Here is a 24955-nt window from a genome sequence, read left to right on the forward strand (position 1 = left end):
GGCAAAAACAACGGAAGTCCAAAGAAAAACAATCCAAACGACAGGCAAGACAGGGCTGGGAAAACTAGACGAAACGGTAACGCACTGGCTCGACACACGGTAGCAGGATGAGGGCACAAGGGAAGGCACAAAACGAAACGGCACGGGACAGAGGGAACTGGGACTTAATATAGGGGAACATTAACGAGGGATAATTACAAAGGGAAGGTGGCAGGCAGGTGACAGGAATGAAACACTGATGGGGAAATTACCGTGAAACGAGGGGGCGGGGCCAAAGCACGAGACAAGAGAAACACGCAGCACAAAGTAACCACAATGGCCACGTGTCTTCCACACTGACCACACATAACAAAACAAGCACAAAAGACATGGTACTGTCACAACTCTGTCCACAGACTAGAAAACTCATGACAAGGACAGAATCATGACAGTGAATGATGCATTTACACGGTGATGAACAAAACTGGTACATTATAATGTTTTTATCACAAATATCATCACAAACCACCAACTGTGTATCAGTTGGCCATATTTAATTAGAAAATAATCATTTAAAAAAAATATGCAAGTTGCTGAAAAGTGTACAGAATTGGTTCCTGCCTTAATATACAGTGTTGGTGCCATAGCCAGTGGCGGAGACAGACAATTTTCATAGGGGTGGCCAGACTGAGACCATAGCTCACACAGGGGTAGCACAGAAACTGATATCATCTTTTTTTCCCCTATGTGGCAAGTCACTCTGGATCTAGTAGTGTTTCTTAGTCACTCACTCATTTACTTAAACAGGCAGTGATTGCCATGTAGAATTACATCATGAAGATCCACATAAGCTTTTTAATGTATTACTAAACTGATTTAAAAAAAGATATGAAACAGTGTGGCATTGCAGAAGGTGGTGTCTTTTTAATTGGTGATAAAGCTCACAACCATAATGACAATTTACACGACATAAGAATATACCAGAATGCACTTTTATAAAACAAACATTACAATATCACAGAGAAACCAAAATATAGTAACCTTAACATTATGGGCAAGCATTTCAAAAATATTCCTTTGCAATACTTTGCATATTATCATTTGGCTGCCAACTGCCAACAAAACATTTTAATTCCCTTTCAAGGATATGACACAGACAGACCACCACCATTAAGCTAAATCAGCACTGAAAGTTGACTTTACTTTTAATGGCCTTCTACAACGCTCTTTTAAATGACACCGACACAGTGAAACTGTTTATATCTTGCGACTTTCATACTGCTAAATTAACAGCCTAAATTAATTTAGCAAACTTTACCATGTCTGTTTCAACTTCAGCACGCCAGCCATAATATACATAAATTAAGACAAGAAACATTTCAAACATAGAGAATAAACTTAATTCTTCTTCTTAACTTACCTGTGACCTCTTCTCTCGCGGTGGGAAACAGACAGTCCTTCTACTGCACGCGCAAAGTCCGTTGGAGCACACGCAAACAACAACAACACTACTTCTTCTTCTTCTTCTGTAATTGTGTTGGTGGCAGTGTTGCCAACTCTTTTCAATGGAAAGTAGCTAAAGCCTGCCCGAAAAGTCGCTAAATGTCGCCAAATGACGTCACGCGCATATCAGTGACGTCATCACGTAGTATCTGACAGCTAAGTGCTTCAGTTCTGCTTCACATCTCTACTCTCTGAGCGGTTGTATACAGTATTATATTAAAACAATACACCCAAATGCACAATAAATAGGTTCTTAATGACTTATTTTTCTGTTTCTGTTGGCAGACAACAAAAACGCATGTAACAGTGAGTGAACTCACCGATTAAAACTACACACCAGCAGTCACTTTCGTTGAACAGCTAAAATCCGTCTGTGTTCTTGTTTATGCGTTCATACAGTCATCTCGTTTTAAATTATAAATGCTCAAACAAGGTCAATAAGTGATTAGTTCTTGGAAACACTGTTTGTACATGCCTCTCTCATTCACACGTCAGTGCAGTCTGAACTGAATGTGCTGCTTCTCCTGCCGCGCACTGAACAGAATAGACACAGAGAGGCGGTGCTGCACTGGGAAGGCAAAAGCTCGCTCTCGTGGGGCATTAGACGTGAAGCAGAATGTTTCGCTAAGCCGCCAAGACTTATTCAGAAAGTAGCTAGATTTGTCGTTAGTCGCTTTTTGAAAAATAAGTCGCTAACGGGGTCTGAAAATTCGCTAAATCTAGCGACAAAGTCGCCAAGTTGGCAACACTGGTTGGTGGTTGAAATTCAAGTTGAGTGTATTACAGCCACCTTCAGTTTGGGTGGAGAAGTACTTGTTTGAGGTGCACTGTTGAAATGCATCCATATTGGAACAACTGTGTACAAAAATGGTTCCGCAAAAAAGTTGCCGGCAAAGCGGTGATGGGGGCGCAGGGGGGTGGCCAAAGATTAATTTATGGTGGCCTTGGCCACCATTGGCCACCCCCTGGCCATAGCTAATTCCTCTGTTAGCATCACTCAAAGCAGTAATTGTTCTATTCATCCTATAATTAAATGTAGTTTAATGAAAACTAGTCATATGTATTTGGGCTACTGAGTAAAGTGTATGACATAACAGCTAGAATTAACAATAGAAACTATCACGAAAGCTATTTAATATTATGCATGGTTTAAAGACCTCTGGGTCTTTGTTCTGTGTTGGCTTTTGTAGATGTCATGTTGGTGCATGGGAAAAAATATGTTTATTTTGTATCAATCTCATTGCATTTACACCGCTTTTACCAGCCATTGTCACCAACTTGCGGTGTCCTGGCCACATTGCGCGTGCGCAGGTTAAGTCACTAGTCTTTTATTATTAAAAGTCAAAATTTTGACTAACTTAAATGAAACTCATGAGCTTGCATTGGAAAGTAGTTTATTCAACAGACATAGTTCTTAATCCCAGATATAGAATAAATCTCCTAACACCCACTTTAGGATACAAATACAAAGCATAAAAGTATGTATTTGGCAATAGTTCAATTAACATAAAATCATATTTTCACCTTATTAATTATCCAGCAGTTCAAATACTACAATTATACTGCATGTTGTTTTTCTAGCATTCAATAATTTAATGATCTTGTAACATTGTCCAAACTAATTACTGAAATAAATATATACATTAATATGAATTATTATTACGTTGCATTTTTTGTTAAATCTCATGAAGAAAGCAGGCTAAATAATTATCTCATGGTAAATAAATGAAGCAGAAGATTTTCACCCCACTCAATAGAAGGTCACAGTAATAGATATGTTTTCTGATGTGTAGCTGATTTCATTGGCCGTGCAGTCAGACTCTAAATTATGAAAATTGGGGGAAATCAGAGAATTTACATCATCATTTATGAACCAAAAAGCAGAGATCGGTTTTTATTATGAATTACTATGAAGATTTGATTTTGCAACACTAACATCTCTCACTAAGATAACTGAGAGTTATCAACTAAAAGTACTTACTTGCTTCTATGTGCAAATGTAATACACCGCCAAATATTTGTGGACACCAGGGCACTGATCGAGGTAAGTTAAACTTGAAACATACAGTTTGCATTCTTCTTTTTTTTTACACCTATAAAATAAAGAAACAGATATTGGGATTACAAAGTAAACGCTTGAAAAGTCAAGACTTGAAAATGTGATTCTTATGTGTGTGTGTGCGTGTGTGTGTTCGGCAATAGTACAGAAGTTGCACGGTCTTGGTCTGGTCTGAGAAGCACAGGGAGGATGTGAGAGTAGCGTTAGAATGAGGGCAAGTCAATGGATCTGTCCTTCCATAGTTAGCATAGACGACGGAAATTTTTTGACCATCTGAAATGACACAAAAAAAGGTTTGAAACCATTTGGTGAGGTGAATGCGTTCAGCATTTTTTGGTATATTTAAAAACGCCCACAAGTCTACATAACTCTCTTTAAATCTGTTTGATAAGTGTAAAAAGTGGTAAAATAAATCTTACCACAGCGGATGGCTTTCTTCTCATATTGACAGATTGTAAATACGTCTAGGGTTATAGTTCAGAGAAAAGAAGCAAAACATGTTTAAGTTTAGTTAGTGACAGAAGTCACAAAATGAAGCAGAACTTAATATAAGAGTTAAACACTAAGATTTACCCACTTTGTGGGCAACATGTGTCCATTCAGGTATTTGTCAATGTAAACATAAAGAAACAAGAACTCACTACATGCGATTCCTCCACAGTCGAGTGGCTCCTGTGTTTTTAAACCTTCAGAGAAACAAAGCGGTCATTTAGCAGTCAACATGCTACAATGCATTTAATGTTTTCTTCTACCTGACTAAATATGCATGTAAAGTTACACTGATCAGTTAATAGGTAAAAGGAAATTTAACATTTTAATTTGTACAATTTTACATTGTAAAAGGACTATACGTCTAATGTAGGATCAGCCTGGTGTCTAACTTACAGATATAGGAAACGTTCAGATATTTGTAAAATCCAGGGCACGCGTCTTTGAATATGCCGTTGCTCACTTCATTAGAACAACTGTTTTTTCTGTCACATCTAGGAAATAATAAATTACAAAGATGAAATTGTACAAAGTGAAAACAAATACAAATATTGAAAAAATGCTCTTTAAGCTCTGTAATGATTTTTACTGTTCTTACGTTTTGGCCAAAGTACTGGTGACATCATATAAGCAGTTGTCAATATCAAGCTGGGGTTGTCCTTTATAGCCTCCTGGGCAGGCTGTTTTATTTGTACGGCCATAATTGGATGCGATCACTTTAATGTTACCTTGGTCTGTTGATAAATCACAACATTAACATGATTTTGTTTCATTTTACAAATTTAATTTAATTTACAATTCTTTTATTATGAAAAACAATGAAACATGGAACTGTAGATTCAGAATATAGCCGAAATAAGCCAGAAAACTAACCACAGCTGGGATTGGCAATAGTTCCCTCACCGGCGATGTGGTGCAAAATTTCAATACCAACACCTGGAAAGAGACCGATCAAACTATTTATTTTATATATTAGGATGCCACAACATAAAGTATAATCTTTGTTTTGTATGTGAATTATAAAATAAAAATGTAAATTTATTTGTATTGTTTATGCTTACCATGTTGGCAAAGTAGCATTAATACTGAAAAAAAAAGACTTATAAACATCCCTGACTTAGAAAGGTGTCATATTGTCAGTCATATGAAAGTGGTTAACAATAAATACATAAATAAACATGTTTTGCTGCTACATCTCATATCTATAGGTGAAATAAATAGGTTTATGTTTAAAAACACATCAACTTACAGGTAATGAAGGTTAGCTCTTGTAGCATGTTGAATGTGCAGATGGATGAATAGATGCTGGCGGTCTGATTATATGGACAGGACATTGATATTCTCTTCATTTAAAATGGGCTGAAATGGGAGGGACTAAATTACATAAGCCTACAGGCATTGGTGCGACCTAACATTTTACCTGCGGTTGTTTTGTGCCAAATCATTTTCAAAACTGACATGGACTCATCCAACAACACTCAAGAAACAGACCAAAAATAAATTGTTTGCATTTGAAACATATTTATTGAACAGTCATAGTTGGTTATATAGGACAGAACAAACCTTAGACCCATGCAGAATAAAACAAAAGGGCAAAAAACAGAAAAAAAAATCCTGACACAGTATACTTATTGCTAGCTGTTGAACTAGCTTGTGACTGATCACTCTTGTGATGAAAACCAAAATGGCGATTTCTATTTTTACAATATTCAGAAAATACAGAATTGAAGTTAATCAAACAATCCCCGATTCAGATTCTACGGGATTCATAATGGCCTCAACCTGTAAAATGTATTAAAATCACGTGAGTGTATTTATTACTTCACGAAGAAAGCAGATGAAGAAATGAAACAGGATTTCCTTCCCATTCAATAGAAGATTACAGAAATTGTGAAAAAAGATGTGAATGTGTTCACGGGTCATCTTTCAATGTGAAGAAATTAAATGTTAGAACAAGGAAAAACACTACAAAGCAGTATAAGCTATACTTTAACAATATGGAATAAAACTGCTGTCATGAATGAAGCTTGTCAAGAATTTACCAATGATTAGCTTCTGATAGAAAATAGGATTCTGATTTTAAACAAGCGTATTGTCTTTATATCATATCGTGAAATTACATTTATGTAATTAAACCATACAAACAAAGTGGTTGCAAAGACAAACAAAAGATACAAAAATTACCGATCATGGAACTGTGAATTTGAAGCAGGCGGCGGTGGAGGAGGTGCTGCTGTGACACACTCGTAAGACACATTCAGGTATTTGTAAGTTCTGGAAGACGGGTCAGTGAAAACTGTATTGTCCACAACAATGGAACAACTTGTTTTTCCATCGCATCTGTGATAAAAACAAGCAATGAATTTTGTGGGAAAATATAGTAGGCCTATAAAGACAATTGCAATAAAACAGAGAACAAACCATAGGTGAGACTGGCAGTTTCTCCTTCACAGGTGATGAGATCCACTCCTTTGACACCTAGAGAGACAAACAATTTATTTATACTGCAAAGTTACATACTTCAATATATGGTTTTTGTACATATGACAGTGGCATATAAAATCAGTGCTTACCATAGCAGCAACACTGAATAATTCAGTAAAAACAAAAAATACTAATTATTGTAAGTAAACAGAAAATCAATACTAGTTGAAGTATCAACACTAATTTTACAGCTAAATCATCAATAAATATGTTTTCTATTTTAAAACAGAAAATCAGACTTACAAGTCAGAAATCTTAGCTTTGGTTGCAGCATGTTGAATGTGACAGATGAATGGACGAAACCTACAGACTTCCCTGAAGATTTTTCAGACCACATTTAACGTATAAAAAAGATGGTTTTAAGAATCTAACTGTTCACATGTATATTATTATAATATTTTGCCAAATAATCAGTGGACTGTTATAGCCATACCACGTACAAATTAATTAACACCAAACCAATTTAGTGCAATGTTAATAATTTGTCAAATTAAAGAACTGTAAACCTTCAACCCAAAATATAATTGTGAAATATAATTAATTATTGAACATGAAAAGATAACTAAAATCCGTTAACTTGACTTCTTTCAACATTTGACGACATTCAATCAGGGCCGCATGCAGGATTATAGAAATACAGAGGTCCAAAAACTGAGCTTGTCCCAAAATAACAAAAAACATTTTGAGCTACATGTGTGCATTTGTAAATAATATCGTTTTAATAGGCTAACCACAACCTATAAACACACCTGAGTCAAAGCCATGCAGTTTAGGACGAACTGGTGAAGGTTGTTGAAGATTTTATAGCCAAAATAATCCCTTATATGTATAAACTTATTCTACCATTATGTATTTAAAATGATCCTATGCGATGTAGTTTTCTATACCTGCATGTATGCTCACATGATTATAATCACATGTTGAAAATCGAACACGATGCTATAGAATAGGCCTCCTGTACCGACATGTGCTTGTGACCAAATTGGGCTGTAAGAGAATAGACCCTTTCTTCCTACTTCCTATGGTAATTAATAAGAGTGGCATGTGCCTGACAAAATGAATATTTAATCTAGGCTGGAAGAAGAGATGTTAGTTGTTCTGCAGGCAACTCGGCTTTATGTCTTTGATTGTATCTTTGATATTAAAGTCTTCCTTTGGCAATGGAACTCACAGAATTGAGAGTGATTCTTCACAGCGAAAAAGAACCACAACATAATGGAGACGAGGATGGGATTGGATGAGAGCACAAAAGTGGGAGACCACGGCAGGCTGACTGGATGAGCAGTACAAATGGGTGGCCACCTAAAACATGAGGTGAGCATTTTTTGTTTATTTACTAAGTTTGTATTGTTCATCAAAGTGAAGCTTGTGGTGGTAAGGATTCTCACAGTGCTCTTCCAAATTTAAGAATAAAAAGATTAATAAGAATTACAGGGTTCCACTTCCAAAGGAAATAAGTGCATGAACTAATCTGTTTTATTACTAAGAAGGTGTTGAGTTGGATAGTGATGATACAGATGGTTTATTAATCTACACCAGTGGTCACCAACCCTGCTCCTGGAGATCGACCATCCTGAAGATTTCAGCTCCAACCCCAATCAAACACACCTGAACTATCTAATCAAGGTGTTCAGGTTTGCTTGATAATTACAGACAGGTGTACTGAAGCAGTGTTGGAGCTGCAGTCTGCAGGACGGTCGATGTCCAGGAGCAGGGTTGGTGACCACTGATCTACACCATATAGTTATTTATAGAAAACAATGTCCTGTGCAGGTGAAAATGCTAGTACTAGTGTTTGTAAATTTTGTTTTATGTTTGTGTCAGTCTTGTATGGTAATAATTGGTTTGGAAAATGAGGAGTGAGAGAGCAGAAAGGTATGAATGCATTGCTCTGTGTTTTCTATTGAGTCGGTTTTGAGGAGAAAAGTGAATTCAGATTTTAATATTTATATAAGTGTGAATATATATGTGAGGGGACCTGGTACAGGTGAAAATTCCTGGACGGGTGAAGGTCCTCTGTATAAAAATTCCTGTCATGTGGAAAATTCCTGTCATAGGTGAAAATTCCTGACCGGGTGAAAATTCCTATATCATGTTTGTCTAGTGAGTGTGTATTTAAAAAAGTCCTATCTGTCATAATTGTTGTCTGGGAAAAAGAAAAGAAAGGCTTGTGTGTTGTTTCACATTAGAGTCTGTGTGAGTGTAAAAACAAGCTTGAAGAGGAGTAAGTGTATGAGAGGGAGCCTGAAGCTCCGAGAGTGTGTGTGTGTGTGCTCGCGAGTGAGAAGAGACAAGAAGCAGTTGATGTGAGAAAGTGAATCAAACTCAATATTTTCTGATTCTTATGATTTATTCCAATAATCATTTTTACTTTATACAATTATATGGACATCCTAGTATAAAAGCGTAATTGTTGTCTCACTAAAGAAGAGAATACATAAACCCTGTGAATAAAGGGACCGGTATGAATGTAGAGCATTAAATGAGGAAAACTGTTAAAAATATTATGTTTATAGGTAATTGAAGCTGAAAAATAAGTTACTATGGTGGAGAATAATTCTACTTCTAAAATTGTATACTGAAACTAAATGATTGGTAAAAGGATGATTTTTAACCAAATGAGGAAGCTTAACCAAAAAAGTGTCAAGTGGTTAATATCGTTAGTTGACAGTTTTGGATATAAAAGAGCTCGAAAGTAAATCTCCTTTCAAGAACAATTGAAGAATCTGTGGGGAATTTACTATTTGGGAGATTGTAAGAGAACAAGCTATAAAGTGTTTGTGGTGAAAAGGACATAGAGAAAATAATAATAAAAACAATAACTATTTAAAATGCTAAGGTTGTTGTTATAAAAAGTCACGGCAGCAACGCCTGTTGAAATATTGGAATTAAAATATCCCTTGTGTAAAGAAGCTCTCTAAAAAATGGCAGAAGAGAACAAAAACATGTTCACAAACTGGGTTCTTTGTGGCTTTGTGTGGAGAAATGGAAATATTGGTAAAAAAATCACAAAATTTAAGATATGGGTAAAAACCATAAAACAAAAACAGGAAAAAAGAGAAAAAGAACAAGAAGTGTTATCATTGTTTCAGAAAGGACAAATTTTACTTAAAGAGCAAGTTTAAAGGTTTTTGTAAGTGTCCTAATGTTGTATTACAGTCCCCAACAACATGTTCAAATGTATCAAAGGTAAAAAAAAAACGGTGCTATTTTCTTAAGATCCCTAAACGATTCCTCCGAAGCTGTTCAAATGTTCCGCTTCTCTACGCTCCTCCCTACCACGAGTCCAGTGTGCTCCGATTGGCCAACTGGCCCAATCAGTTGTGATTGGTCTTTCTTCATACACTGCGTGTCAGAAACGAAACGCCCATTACCACAGTTCTTATCTCAGGAAGGTTTTTGTAAACAAGGACGCTGTGTGTAAAAATGGCATCAGTATTACCATATCACAAGTACTCCATCTATCTTCATAAACCACTCAGACTATTGTTTTCTATTGATCTTTTTTCGTCATAGCTGTGGGAGAACAACAACAGCTCTATCCAAAAGTTGATCATTACTTTGATTATACAGAGAGGAGTAAGTGAGCAAGTTAGCGAGAGCTTCCAAAGATAATGCACACACCTTTACATGATAAAATGATATAGTGCTGCAGTCCCTTTTTAAAATAATGACAAGCAAACCATTTTGTTTGAAGGGGATCGTGACTTTGCTGGCCAAACGACTGAAAATAATGAATAACAAATACAAAAAAATCAATTAAACAAAATCAAAATATAATTAGAGGCCAACTTAGAAAACTAAACAGAAAGAAACCGAAACAAAAGAACAAATAAATGGCACTAAGGCCTTCCAACTTCAAGTCTGAGGGCCACTATACAATGTAGTTATTTGTGAGTGGCAACATTACAGAATAGGAAGGCGTTCGAAGTAACGTTCACAGGGCGACACCAGGATCGTCAATTCACTTCGCCATTAGCGTTATGAACCTCAACCCCAAAATGAGCAACAAAGTAGCAAAGTAAAACAAACGGCAGCAGAACAGCAGCGTCGTCCTCCTATAACACGGAGTGTACACGCTCCAGCATGTCCAGAAAGACAGACGCGCAGTCAGAAAAACATCAGCTTACTATAAAAGAAATATACCCATTAATAAAAGTTCAAACCCATCTCTTATTAATACGAGAGGAGATCGTTATACATACCAGGAACTGGTCATCATACCACATAAACCATAAAGTTGCTCACAGCACAGATCATGACAGATGAGAGAATAGTACAGCGGAATGGAAATATGAAAACTGCAATGAATGAAGCACATGTGAGCGTAGCCCTGAAGCAAACGATCACGACTACAGTGCGAGGTAAACCTACCTGAAGATAGTGGACAGCCTGCACCCAACCAAAGCGTTGAATGAGCTACGACATCAGCTAGCCCAACGCTACCAGCCAAACACACCAGTCAATGAACGTGCACTCTACGAGGGCCATTCCGGCAATGACATTCGAGTCACAACAGACTCCCCCCTGCTACAGGCCTCTGTGAAATAGAACCTGATAGTACAAGGCTCCGCACATCCGACCTACTAATACCTTGTGGAGTTTTGGACACCAAAACTCACAAATCAACCTCATCTAAAGATGAGTCCTCCAATGGCGGTTCCTCAATTACCGGCTGAACACTAGCAGGAATGGGCTCAAGAGAAGCCCTTCGTACTCGGGTCTTCAACAGAGAACGATGGACATGTTTCACTCTGCTCACAATCATCTATTGGTGCAATTGTATAAACAGAGCCCCCTGGCTTAGGCGCCTACACCACCGGGCTCCAGATGTCCTGAATTTTATGACGACCCCTCAAGCCATAATTACGAAGATAGATTAACTGGCCCTCGCCCAGTGGTGCATCCCGAACATGTGAATCATGTTGTTTCTTACGACGATCTGCCACTACCCTCAAATGCTCTCGAGCCCCCTCAAAGGCCACCTGCAACTTTGTTTGGTGCTCCAGAACCCAATCATTTATATTACTGGGCCCCGTCTCCTGACCACGACCCAACAAAAAGTCAACCAGGAGCCGTGGCTCTTGGCCAAACATCAAAAAATAAGGGGACTCACCAGTAGCTTGATGAGGGGTAGTATTGTAACAGAAAAGCAACTGGGGGAGTGCGGAGGCCCAATCCGACTTTCGGGAATTTGGCAAAGTGCGCAAAAGATTGTGCAAAGTTATATTAAAACGTTCACATCTGATACAAAGTGCAAAGTTGCTGAATAAGGGTGGACTCAAAACTACGCCCTTGGTCGGAATGAATACGGGCAGGAACACCAAACTTACAGAACCATTCATTTACCAAAACTTGTGCAACCGTTTCGGCCCGCTGATCTCGGGTAGGCACTGCCAATGTATATTTGGTGAAGACATCAGTCATCACCAAAATGTTCTCTAATCCTGAACGAGAGGGTTCCAGCAGGGTAAAGTCCATGGCCAAGATCTCATTAGGCCTGGATGCCAACAAGTGGCCCATAAAACTCTGAGCCACTGGTTGTGCATCCTTCGCAGCCTGGCACCTCTCACAATCATGACACCACTGAACTACATCTGACATTAAACCAGGCCAATAACAACGTTGTCGCACCAACTCAGTGGTACGATCAATGCCCTGGTGCCCATGTCACTGATGCATCCGTGTCAAAACCTCATTGCGCAGGGCCGACGGAAGGACCAACTGAAAGATCTCTTCACCACCATCTGGGCGAAACATCCGACGATATAAAACACCTTCCCTATCTACCAACCGGTCCCACTGACGAAGTAAGACCAGGGCAGCCTTAGGCAACTGTCTACGTTCCTCAGGGTTGGAAGGGGTTCCACACTTCCAAAATGTCACAACTTTACTAATGATAGGGTCGGTCTCTTGCAGTGCTCTCATATCACCCCCAAAACCAGGCAACGCCAAAACTACAGCTTGTACTGCCTGTGGAACTATATTTGCCCCACATCCCTGCTGGACAGTAACTGGTATCTCAGTCCCAGGCAACAGTGCACTCACCTGACACTGACCAGATGGATCCTGCCTTGAAAGTGCATCTGCATTCTTATTCATTCTACCGGAACGATACCGAATGACAAAATTAAGAGCAGCGAGCTGAGCAGCCCAACGTTGCTCAGTGGCCCCAAGCTTTGCAGTATTTAGGTGGCTGAGAGGGTTATTGTCCATATAGACAATACACTGTTGCCCCATTATTTAAAAAACGGAGTTATCTTGTGCAAATAAACTATATGTTCATATAAAGTAAATGTTCAGCTATTTTTAAGCATTTTGCCTGTCTCATAAACAGTTAGCAGATATTAGTAGTCTGTATGGTTGAGCTCATTGTCATGAAATCCTTCTAAAATGTTTAAGTTTCAAGGTAGACTGCCGGTGTTACAGCCATTTTAGGATTGTTGTGAGTTGGTCTTAGTGACTTAGGAGTCCTCTTCACTACTCCTAACGTCTCACAGCTTTAGGAGCTAGTTTTAGTGCTAAAACGCTTTGTGAAATGCTCTTGGCACCAAAAATTAGGAGTCCTAAAATTAGGACAGACACGGCCATTATTTTTAAGAGTTTCTCCTAAATCAGCAAGCTAGGAGCTACTTTTAGCCTTAAGATGTTTTGTGAATACGGGCCCAGATCTCTTTGCCCTGGTCAACAAAGAGCTCCGGTTTGCCATCTGTTGGAGAGGTACTAGAAATATTTTTTAATTCTTTAGACAAAATACCACATACATTTTAGAGCCAGCGGAGCAAGAAAAGGAAACAAATAATTAGAAAATTTATAGAACACAGGTGAGCAGTTTTTATAGCTAGCTTTCCTATTAGTCACAGCTTTTCCCTTCACGATTTCCAGTAGAAAATTTCTGAACCATAGTCCATTGTCTTTCAGAATAAGTGACCCAGTGTTTAGATTCCCGTTCAACCCAGTCTCCGAAAATGTTTCAAGTTTTATATTCAAACACTGAAAATCCTGCAAAACAAGCCTACCATCATAGACTAACAGTTTCATTTCAATTTTCAGACCCATTATTTAACAGACCAAAGATGAAGTGTTTGCATTCAAGTTATTTATTGAAAAGACAGTTGATATGACAGAACAAACCTTAGACCAGGTCCAAAATACAACAATAGACTGCGCAAAACCATAAAGGAATATTCAGATTCTGCATAAATGATTCACAATGGTTGAAAGTAATGAGTAGAAATCTGCCTTTACATCGTTAAGTGCATTAAAATCACTTGTGAAATTTTTCAATCTCACAGAAAACAGATTTCCCTCCAGCTCAATAGACTTATGGAAATAGAGATGTGGATGTGCCGGGTTTATCCTACATTGTGAAAAACAAAATAGGAAAACCATTATACAATATTAGACGAACTTGAAATGTTATAAAACTACATTAGGAAGCCTCGTCACAAGCTTACATTTTTTTTTATTCAACATTAAAAACAAACTCGATGTCAGTCATCATATCATGAAGTCATGTCTATGCCATTAAATCATAACCACAGTGACTGCAAAGAGGGGCAGAAGATACTGACATGCATGTCAAAAAATACTCACATGGTTATTCACAACTGTAAGACACCTCCAAATACTTATGGATGTGAGGGCACCGATCAATGAAATTCGAATTTGAAGCACGTAAGTGACAATTTTTCTTTCCATTACACCTATAGAAATACAAAAAGCTGAAATTACTTGGTTCACTTTAAAAATGATTGCATTGGTTTATGCAATCATTTTTTGTGTATGCATGTTTTGTATTGCACAGCAGTTATACCGGAGTTGCAGGGTCATGGTCTCAGAGGAGATGCATATGGAGGACATGACTTTAGGATTAGGGTAAGAGCAGGTCACCGTATCTCTCCTCCCATAATTAGCAAAGTGAATGTAAAGTTGGCGACGCCTCTCTAAAAAAAACCCCCACACATTGAGTATTAGCATGCCCCTGATAGGCTACTGGTAGATCATATTTAAGCTGTTATTCATATGCTGCGTTTCACTTTGATAATAAAAAGCATTAAGAAAATGAGAAATCAATCTTACCACATGTAATGGTCCTGCTTTTATCTTGACAGATTATAATTGATTCTAGATAATAGTGGAGAAAACAAAATATTAGTCAGTTATAGATAAACTACATTAACCAAGACTATAAAATATAAGACTAATAGTAAATAATTTACTTGGGACACAGGTGTAAGACACAATCAGGTATTTGTAAGTTCCTACACATGGATCACCAAAAACTGCGTTGTTCACAGAAATGGAGCAATCTGGTTTTCCATCACATCTATTAACACAGAATTAAAGCATTCACTAATTAGATCAACAACGTCTCTTAACAATGTCCCTTAACCGTGTAGTGTTCTTACTGAGTGGTCACCACACTTAGGGATGTGCTCTGAGTGCACTGAACATTTGAGAGCTGGTGAGCTGGTCTTCCAGTAGAGCAGGTTGTTCGGTCGGTTCGCCCATAGTTGGCAGAAAGCACCTTAATGGTTCCCTGTGCTGATGAAAAATGGTGTCATGTTTGTTAAACAAAAAATAAATTTCAAAGTTTGAATAAAACCTTTATATAGTCCATTGATAATTTTTTCCAGAGAACTCACCACAGCTGAGATGGGCAGTTCCTGATTCACAGGTAACCAGATTTGTTGTTGGTGCACCTTCAGAGATGAAAAGCTTGTTACGAGTTGTGATGCTACAGTGTTATATTTATTACTTCACTAAATTCCTGCTTTCTTGAGCACAATTTTATTATCCAAAACTTAAAATAGTGGGTTTATTATTTTCCATAATTATAATTAATTATTTTCCAATTAAATTTTATTCATTCATGAAGCTAAATGCTTTGATAGGTACGCATTGTGTTCAGACAAACAAATCAGATGAGAAACTTCCTCCCGGCTCCACATTTTTTAAATATTTATTTGTTATCTGGTTACTTTTGTAGCACAAATGACTTTAAGCAAATGTCACCAAACAATGACTCCCGAGCAAAATTGGATATGCACGCAATTTGTAATATACACCTACATCATAGATCAACTACAAGTCATGAAAATAACTCACTTGGTGGTGGTGGGGGTGTCGTTGGTGGTAAGATGCACTCGTAAGACACATACAGGTATTTGTAAGTTCCAGGACAAGGGTCAGTGAAAACTGTTTTCCGCACAACAATGGAACAGCTCTGCTTTCCATCACATCTGTGATAAAAATACTATGTCAAATTATTTTGTTTACATTTGGCATTCGTTTTAATTTATTATAGCTCTTTATTGTTCTTACCGAGTGGTCACCACACTTAGGGATGTGCTCTGAGTGCACTGAACATTTGAGAGCTGGTTAGCTGGTCTTCCAGCAGAGCAGGTTGTGCTGTCCGTACGCCCATAGTTGGCAGAAAGCACATTAATGGTTCCCTGTGCTGGTGAAAAATAGGGACACGCGTGTGTTTGTTACACAAAAAAGCAAGAATGACAGGGAAGAATGCAAAGTTTGGAAAAAAACTTGATCAACAGACTATATAAGGGTTTTATTCAGAGAACTCACCACAGCTGAGATGGGCAGTTCCTGATTGACAGGTAACCAGATTTGTTGGTGCACCTTTAGAGATGAAAAGTTTGTTAGGCGTTGTGATGCTACAGTGTTATATTTATTACTTCACTAAATTCCTGCATTCTTGAGCACAATTTTATCATCCAAAACTTAAATACTGGGCTTATTTTAATCTACCATTTAAATTATTTTCAAATTAAACTATTCATTCATGAAGCTAAAGGCACTGATGTCTTTATATCAAGCTTTAACGTGAATATAAATGCTTTGATATGTACACTTTGATGTGTTCGGACAAACAAGTCAGATGAGAAACTTCCTCCCAGCTCCGCATTTTTTTATATTACTTATGTGATCTGGTTACTTTTGCATAAAAAGTCATTTGTGCTACAAATGTCACCAAACAATGACTCCCGAGCAAAATTGGATATACACGCAATTTGTAATTTTTCATGAGTTGTAGTTCAATCTATGATGTAGGTGTATAACTCACTTGTTGGTGGTGGGGGTGTCGTTGGTGGCGGTGTCGTTGGTGGTGGGGGTGTCGGTGGTGGTAAGATGCACTCGTAAGACACATACAGGTATTTGTAAGTTCCAGAACAAGGTTCAGTGAAAGCTGCATTCCCCACAACTATGGAACAGCTCTGCTCTCCACCACATCTGTGATAAAAACGAATGCCAAATGTAAACAAAATAATGTGACATTGCATTTTAATATCTTATAGCTCTTTATTGACGTTTAGTGTTCTTACTGTGTGGTCAGCACACTTAGGGATGTGCTCTGAGTGCACTGAACATTTGAGAGCTGGTTAGCTGGTCTTCCAGTAGAGCAGGTTGTGCTGTCCGTACGCCCATAGTTGGCAGAAAGCACATTAATGGTTCCCTGTGCTGGTGAAAAATAGTGACACGCGTATGTTTGTTAGACAAAAAAAATTATATTGAGAATGACAGGGAATTAAATTTCAAAATTTAAATAAAACCGTTATATAGTCGGTATGTTGATAATACAGAGAACTCACCACAGGTGAGACTGGCAGTTTCTCCCTCACAGGTGATGAGGTCTACTGCTTTGACACCTACAGAGACAAACAGATATTTATCCACATTTATACTGTGGAGTTACACTTATAAGTTACATTCATTCATTCATGTGAATTGTGTATTTACGACGGTGACATAAAACCAGTCCTTACCATGCTGGCATAGTAGCACAAACACTGAAAAATAAAACAAAAGAGTAATAAGTGTATGAATGAGCACAAATTTAATTAAATCACATATCTACATGCAATAAGAGTTTTCTGTTGTAAAACAGATCATCAGACTTACAAGTGAGAAATCTCAGCTCTCGTTGCAGCATGATGAACGTGCAGACAGATGAACAGATGGATGAAGCTTTCTGATGAAGACTGTTCTGAATCCTCTTTAGAGGCAAACCTGAAACCAGATTATAATGACACATCTGAAACTAAAAACATTCGGTTATTATTTTAAATGCTGTTTGGATTGGGTGGGACTCTTAATTTTTACTATTAATTGCAAAACTTTCCCTTATAAATAAATGTTAATCTTGTGGAGATTAAGAATGTTATTACGGTAAATTTAACTGTTAACATGACTGTCAACTAAATTCTAGCAAACAACGATTATTAGTGTAATTACATTTTGCAAATTTAAGAAACATGTACAGTACAATGTTAGAAGTGCTACAGTTATTAACACATGGAAGTATTAAAAGAAAAATGGGAAGAAATAAAATTACCCTAAAATTTACTTGCCTTCATGCCATACAAGTACAGTACAGACAGTTTCACTGGACGCACGCGCTAGCCCGAAGTTAATTACGGGTCTGTGTTTGGTTATGTGACATTTTAATTAATTTACATTTATTTTTATATTTTATTGTATAATCATTGTATTAAATAATTACTCAGTTATTGATTATTTGACTAAAAAGTCAGACTTCATTAACTTCAGGTTGACCTCCGCAAACAAAGAAAATCATATAAACCCAGAATGGCATGAGGATGAGTAAAATGGATGACTAATTTTCAGTCGACACTGTCGAAAAAAGGTACAAAAGCTGTCACTCACACAGGAAAACGTCCTAATGTATCCATTTAGGTACCAATATGTACCTTTGAGGAACTAATATGCACAAGGCGCAAAGATCTACTTTCATAATAATGTACGTTTCTTTCTGACAGCATGGTTTGAAAATATTAGTTTTGACTTTTTCAGTTTAACTTTGTCCACCAAATCTAGACAGGCCTTAAACTTAGTATAACTCGTTTAAGGCAGTCCTAGAATTTATTCTTTGAGGAGCTTATAGCTCTCAGCAAAATGTCTCACATAAATCACACATGACCTCTTAAATACTTGTTCTGATAACGGAAAATGTCACGTTTTGGAACATGAGGGCGAGTATATTAATGTCAGGATACTGTTTCAGTTTAGTTAACTATGTGCATACCAGCCGCATCATTACATCTCTACGTAAAGAAAATCCACCTGAATCTTGTTCACTTTTTAAGCAACAACAAATAATTAACAGCTTCTTTAACAGGAACATCATTCACAGATAAAAGGGAGGAGCTTTTCACAGCTAAACTTCTGTAGGACCCATTTGTAATACAAGTTTGTCACTTTCTTTTACACAGAGTGTGCATGTTGAAAAGGTGACACTACGTGTATGGAAGTCAAAAAGATGTATGATACTTTGTGTCCAGGGGCGTGCCCAGGAGGTGATGACTTCTTTCTTTGAACAATAGTAAAGGAATAAAATGGTGTTCACATACATACAAAAAAAGTCACAAAATAGTGCCTTAAACTCTCCAGTAAACATGTCAGACTATGTGAAATTATACATTTATAATCCTTCTCTCAGATCTGTTTCCCCGCACAATTTCTGAAAGACAACTGCAGAAACTTGATATAAAACTACTTAGTTCATTGCTGATCATAGTTGCTTAAACAATTTTGAGAAGTAAATGCAGGGCTCTCAAGTCTCACGCATTGAGCATGAGACACGCATTTCAACCAGTTCACACGCCACACCTTGTATTTCTCACGCAGAGAAATTTCCAGGATAACGTCCACCAAGTTGCGCCGCTATTAGAGCGGAGGAATCAAGTGAGTTCCCCATAGAGTTCAGAAGGCCCTGCCAGGCACCAGCTAATCAAATAAAAAATATCTACCCAACAGCCAATCATAAAATAGCATTACTGTATCCGGGTAAGATTTAGTTATTCCCGCAACAACGTTTACATTCTGATTCCAACGACACATTCTGTGATTCACAGGCTCGCTCAACACGACATTAATTCAGATGGATCATTATCACTATAAAGTGCCTTTTTGTGTCCTCATCAAAAACACTGAGCCATCGTGAACAATGTAAAATAATGACATTGAGGTTTTATTATAAATGTCCTAATATTTACACACATACAACTGCAATAAGATTCTTATAATGGTGTTTTTATACCATTTTCTTTGATTCGATGCATGTGATTTTGTCATGTCCCTCACACTGCTAAGCTAACTTCAGTGAGTGTAAAAAGTGGAAACATTGCACAAAATTAAAATATTTTTTGAATGTTCTTATTGTCCTCAACAATGCATTTAATAAAACATAATATTATGAAAATAGAATAGAAATTATCCAAATTAAGCTTTTTGCATGCGTCCCTGTAATTGCCGTCTACCCTGTCATTTTGGGGTAAACGCCCCACAGTAAGTATCTGCACTCATTTTTCCTAGCTTTCAACATAATGTGTTTGTAGTTAAATGTTGTGAAGCTTCACATGTCCACATTGTCATAGTGACTTTTTAATTAACATAAAAACTTTTCAGTAATTGAAAATATATATCTTAAACCGTATACAGTCAGCTTTAACAGTGTCATCCATCATGACAGTGGAAATGGCTGGCCTGGAACCACAGTGTTTCAAGTGGGAGCCACCAACCCCTATGCTGAAGGCCTCAAAACATGCTACCAACACCTACAATAACCACACATACACACTTACATAAACTTGTACAAATTTCAAAAAAATATTTATCAAATTTTTCAGATCAGACTCCCGTCCACACCCAAACCCCCGCCACCACCAAAATCTCACTCTGAACTCAGTTCACAACTTGAGCCCTGTAAATGTGATCTGAAATCCTGATAGAAAATTATTATTCATCTTCCAGGCTAACGTTACATATGTATAAAACAGACACATGTATAAAGAATAAGTATGAGACCTACACAAACGTGCAGTCAAGTAAACCTGCCCGGTTATGACGGATTGACAGATGCAAAAGACAGTAGGCCTATGCTGCGGCTCCTTCTTGACCGCAGCGCACGCTTTATTATACACATTTATTTGTTTTAAATGTAAAGTACACTTTGTGGCCTCGTTTGTGTCGAATCAGTGGCTAACAGCGTTAACGCTACACAACACTTCTCCCGTGATTTCAATGGAGAAATGGGCTAAACGATAATGCGCTTTCAGACTGAACTCGCCGAGATAGAGAGAGGGACAGAGAAAGCGTTTAGAAAGGACTCAGTATGACAGAAACTTTGCAGTTAATCCGCGGGTCACAAGCATCTGAACAGTGGGGCGCGCTCCATACTGATCAAGAGCTTTTACTGTAACGGTAAACAGGTTTTAACCTTTACTATTGCTTTGGTATATTTGATGCGTGGAGATTTACATTCTCACCTAACTTACATCTCTGTCTGGAGAAGCGCGTTTTTCTTTAAACTCCGCTGCAGTTATACACTGCCGCTCCTGCCCACATGTAACGTCACGGCCCCTTCAGATTTTTGATTGCTTATGCTTAAAATAAAAAAATAAGGAATTGTTCATTTACTCTGGTTGATCGACCAATCAGTGCGCTGTTTTCAAAGCTATTGGTTTCAGTATGTCACGTGTTGTGCGTAGCATTTGAGCCAAGAGTTTAATTTGTATACTGCAATGGCGGGTGCACAATATTCCGTTTTTATAAATTACGAAAAGATGAGAAAGAAGAAAACGATTAGACTGCTAAAGATAACGATTGCACTGCATATGACTTGTAGTGCCGAAAGACTTTTCTAAACAGAAACTTTTCTCACCCACGAACACTTGAGCCTCATCACGTAAAAAGAAAGCCAATGGTTTGACTGGTAGTCACCGAGCTGTCACTGTCGTTCTTAATTCTGGTTACCCGCTCTGCCTCTTTTGTATGCTTCTCTTCAGAGAGTTGTTCATTTCGCCCGTAAGAGCCCTGAGAAGTGGACAAAGTGCATTGAAGTGCATGAAGCGTGACTACTACGCAAATCTCATGAAGAGGTTAAATAAGTTTTGTCCGTGTGTGAAGACGCTGCAGACAGTCGTGCAGCGCAAATACGTGATCTGAAGTTAACTTCAGAAGCAAACTTCAGCCGATTTCCCTTGTGCAGGGAGTAGAGAGCAGTGAACACTGTGTAGGGACCATCTCAATGGGACACAGTTCATTCATGGCGCGCTCTTCTAACGAGCTGGTGATTTAAATCAGGTGTGTTAAACCCTCTGTGTTAAACAAGAGAGACGCAAAATATGCAGATAGCAGTCGGCTTCACACAATATGCTTTTGTTCCTGTAATTTACACATTGATAAATATCTACATACTACATCAACAATGTTTTGCTAATAGCAGTAAATGAACGATCATGACAGAAAGACATTACTGTACTGGATTTTAACTGTGAGCAGCGTGCAGAAGTGGTTCAACCAGAGGAATCATTATGAAATTATTAATAATTTATCGGCTATAATATATCGGCCGAGATCGATAACATTAAAAATAACCATTTATCGGTCGTACCAATATGGTCGATAATTTATCGTGCATCCCTAATACATACATAATGGCCCCTTCATTTTCAGACAGGCCCCGTCACTGTCACTGGCTACGTCACTGATTAGAATAGGCTATTAGCAAATTGCGATTATGAGCAAAAGTAATGCTCTCTGTAAACCTAATCCAAAAATTGTTTGTACATTACATTAGGACCCAAGTCGTGACTGTATGGTCAGCGTTGGGGTGGCAACTGAGGCGGCAAAGCTCATTATGGTGCCGCCCCTCTGGACATGCCAATGTTTGTGTCTGAGCATTTTAACTGACAAGGACTTATCAAACAACACACAAGGAACAGACCAAGAATAAAGTATTTGCAATTAAAAGCAATTTATTGAATAGATATAGCTGATTATATCAGGACTATATATATATATTATACTATATTATATCTGATTATAACAAACCTTAGGACCATAAAAGACATGAGAAAAAAACTGAAAAATATAAATTTCATACAGTTTCCTTACAATATTCAGATATTACTTAGTTTTTCTTAATCAAACATCTAGATATTTTGTTGTGTGAGTCTAAATATTGTTACCGTACTATTATATTAAGTATAACATTCAGATTCTACATAAATGGGTGAAACTAGTGAAAATTTGCTTTCAATATGTTAAGGCCCGGTTTCACAGACAAGGCTTATTTTAAGCCAGGACTATGCCTATAGTTAAATTAGGATATTTAAATTACTTTTATAAAAATGCCTTAGATAAAAACATTACTGCATGCATCTTGAGACAAAACAATGGCACTGACATATTTGAAGATATTTCAAGTTATTTTAATTTCAGACAGCTCAATTATTTATTTTAGTCTGGGACTAGGCTTAAACCTTGTCTGTGAAACCGGGCATATATGTTATTAAATTGCTTGAGTCTATGAATTTTTTTTCCCGCTCAATAAAAGGTCACAGAAGATGTGCAGATGTTTACATTGCTGGGTTTATCCTACATTGTGGAAACATAGAAGAAAATTGTATTAGACTTAATGTATTATACAATACAATATATAATATAAAACTACATTAGGAAAAATACTAATCATGAATTAGCCAATGATTGCCAAGCTGACATAATTCTTCTGATAGAAAACAAGATTTAGATTTTTTGATGTATGTCACAGCATGAAGTGATATCTATGGCATTAAATCATATCCATCAAGTTGATAGAAGATACTAAAAATACTTACATCAGTATTCACAACTGTAAGACACCTCCAAATATTTATGGATGCGAGGGCACCGATCAATGAAATTAGAATTTGAAGCATGTAGTTGACAATGTTTCTTTCCATTACACCTACAGAAATAAAAAAACAGTTGTTGGGACTCTGCTGGTTCACTTCATTATTAATTCATTCCTTTACAAAAGCTTTAAATAAAAATAATAGTGGAATAGTATTGCAACAGCATTCTTGTGTATGTGTGTTATATTACTTGTTTTGCAGGTTCCTGGTCTCTTAGGAGATGCACATGGTGGACATGGCTTTAGGATCCCGGCAAGGGCAGGTCACCTTATCTCTCCTCCCATAGTTAGCAAAGTGAATGTGAAGTCTGCGACGTCCCTCTATAACAACACAAAAACACTTTAGACATATTGGCCCGGTTTCAAAGACAAGGCTTAAGGCTAGTCCCAGACTAAAATGAATGTGTGATCTGTCTTAACTCAACATAACTTGACCAGAAATATCTTAAAATATATCCGTGCCATTGTTTTGTCTCAAGATGCACACCAGTAATGTATTCTTCTAAGGCATTTTTATAAAAGCGACATAAATATCTTAATTCAACTAAGGCATAGTCCTGTCTTAAGATAAACCATGTCTGTCAAACCGGGCCATTAAGTGTTATATTGAGTATTAACATGCCCATGGCAGGCCTGACACAGGTTGGTCACATTTACATTTACATGTCACATGATAATCATGCAAAAAGCACCATTTTAATTAATCAAATAAAAAGTAAAGAGAATCAGAAATGAATCTTACCACAGCTAATGTCACTGCTTTTATCTTGACAGATTATAACTGTTTCTGGATTAATAGAGAAAATAAAACATATTAGTTTTAGGCCAACTACATTAATCAAGATTTTTGGTTATTATAATAGTTACTTACTTCCTTGGGAACAGGTGTAGGACACATTCAGGTATTTGTAAGTCCCAACACATGGATCACTGAAAACTTTGTTAGTCGCAGGAATGGAACAATCCTGTTTTCCATCACATCTGTTGACAAATTAAAGCATTAAAAAATGAAATATATTTAGATTTTAATCGTCCCTTAACTTTATACTGTTCTTACTGTTTGGCCACCACACTTAGGGATGTACTCTGTCTGCACTGAACATTTGAGAGCTGGTTAGCAGGTCTTCCAGTAGAGCAGGCTGTTTTGTCTGTTCGCCCATAATTGGCAGAAAGAACCTTAATGGTTCCCTTTGCTGGTGATAAATTATATATTTATAATTAATAGAAGTTTTGATGGGGAAAATGTCTTGAGAACACAAAATAAATGGGAAAAACATACAACTGCAACTGAAAAAAACATGGAGAACTAACCACAGGTGGGCTTGGCAGTTTCTCCCTCACAGGCGATGAGGTCTTTTGCCTTGACACCTACAGAGACAAGCAGATATTTATATACATTTATACTACAAAGATCCTTTAAAGATGTGACATGGCATTCATTTTAAAAAGAATTATGTTCATCTGACATATAAAATCAGTTCCTACTTTGCTGGCATAGTAGCACCAACACTGAAAAACAAAATAATGACAAAAACACTTATAATTAACAAGAGTATCAATAAACATGAGATTTACAGCTAAAAGGCATTTTAATATGAAATAAATTTTTGTATTTTAACACATCAGACTTACAGGTGAGGACGCTCAGCTCTCGTTGCAGCATGTTGAATTTGCAGACAGGTGTGAGATCAAGATGTGATGAAGACTCTTCTGAATCCTCC

General features: G+C 37.4%; 2 protein-coding genes across 3 annotated transcripts; both read right to left on the minus strand.

The window, feature by feature from the left end:
* Positions 1-2869: 2869 nt before the first annotated feature.
* On the minus strand, positions 2870-5336 carry LOC130545293 (L-rhamnose-binding lectin CSL3-like). Of its 2 annotated transcripts, XM_057319727.1 has the most exons (10): positions 5280-5308; positions 5092-5115; positions 4904-4966; positions 4629-4764; positions 4427-4524; positions 4183-4227; positions 3961-4005; positions 3688-3814; positions 3464-3575; positions 2870-3303 (listed from the first exon to the last, which is right to left on the minus strand). In XM_057319727.1, exons 1-9 carry the CDS (start codon positions 5305-5307, stop codon positions 3470-3472), a joined length of 672 nt encoding a protein of 223 aa, XP_057175710.1. In that variant the 5' UTR covers position 5308; the 3' UTR covers positions 2870-3303; positions 3464-3469. The 2 variants fall into 2 exon arrangements, with proteins under 2 accessions (XP_057175710.1, XP_057175712.1); XM_057319729.1 differs by lacking the exon at positions 5092-5115 and having other exon boundaries at positions 5280-5336.
* Positions 5337-13609: 8273 nt separating this feature from the next.
* On the minus strand, positions 13610-24955 carry LOC130545318 (uncharacterized). Its single transcript, XM_057319755.1, has 23 exons — positions 24867-24955; positions 24720-24743; positions 24546-24602; positions 24292-24427; positions 24106-24215; positions 23977-24021; positions 23462-23555; positions 21621-21654; positions 21219-21281; positions 17438-17570; positions 17302-17325; positions 17128-17184; positions 16861-16996; positions 16602-16768; positions 16103-16156; positions 15842-15977; positions 15626-15759; positions 14926-15061; positions 14737-14843; positions 14597-14641; positions 14331-14460; positions 14111-14220; positions 13610-13874 (listed from the first exon to the last, which is right to left on the minus strand). The coding sequence occupies exons 1-22, from the start codon at positions 24895-24897 to the stop codon at positions 14115-14117; spliced, it is 1959 nt and encodes a 652-aa protein (XP_057175738.1). The 5' UTR covers positions 24898-24955; the 3' UTR covers positions 13610-13874; positions 14111-14114.

This window comes from Triplophysa rosa, linkage group LG21 (assembly GCF_024868665.1).
Source record: "Triplophysa rosa linkage group LG21, Trosa_1v2, whole genome shotgun sequence".
In the NCBI taxonomy this organism is placed as follows: Eukaryota; Metazoa; Chordata; class Actinopteri; order Cypriniformes; family Nemacheilidae; genus Triplophysa; species Triplophysa rosa.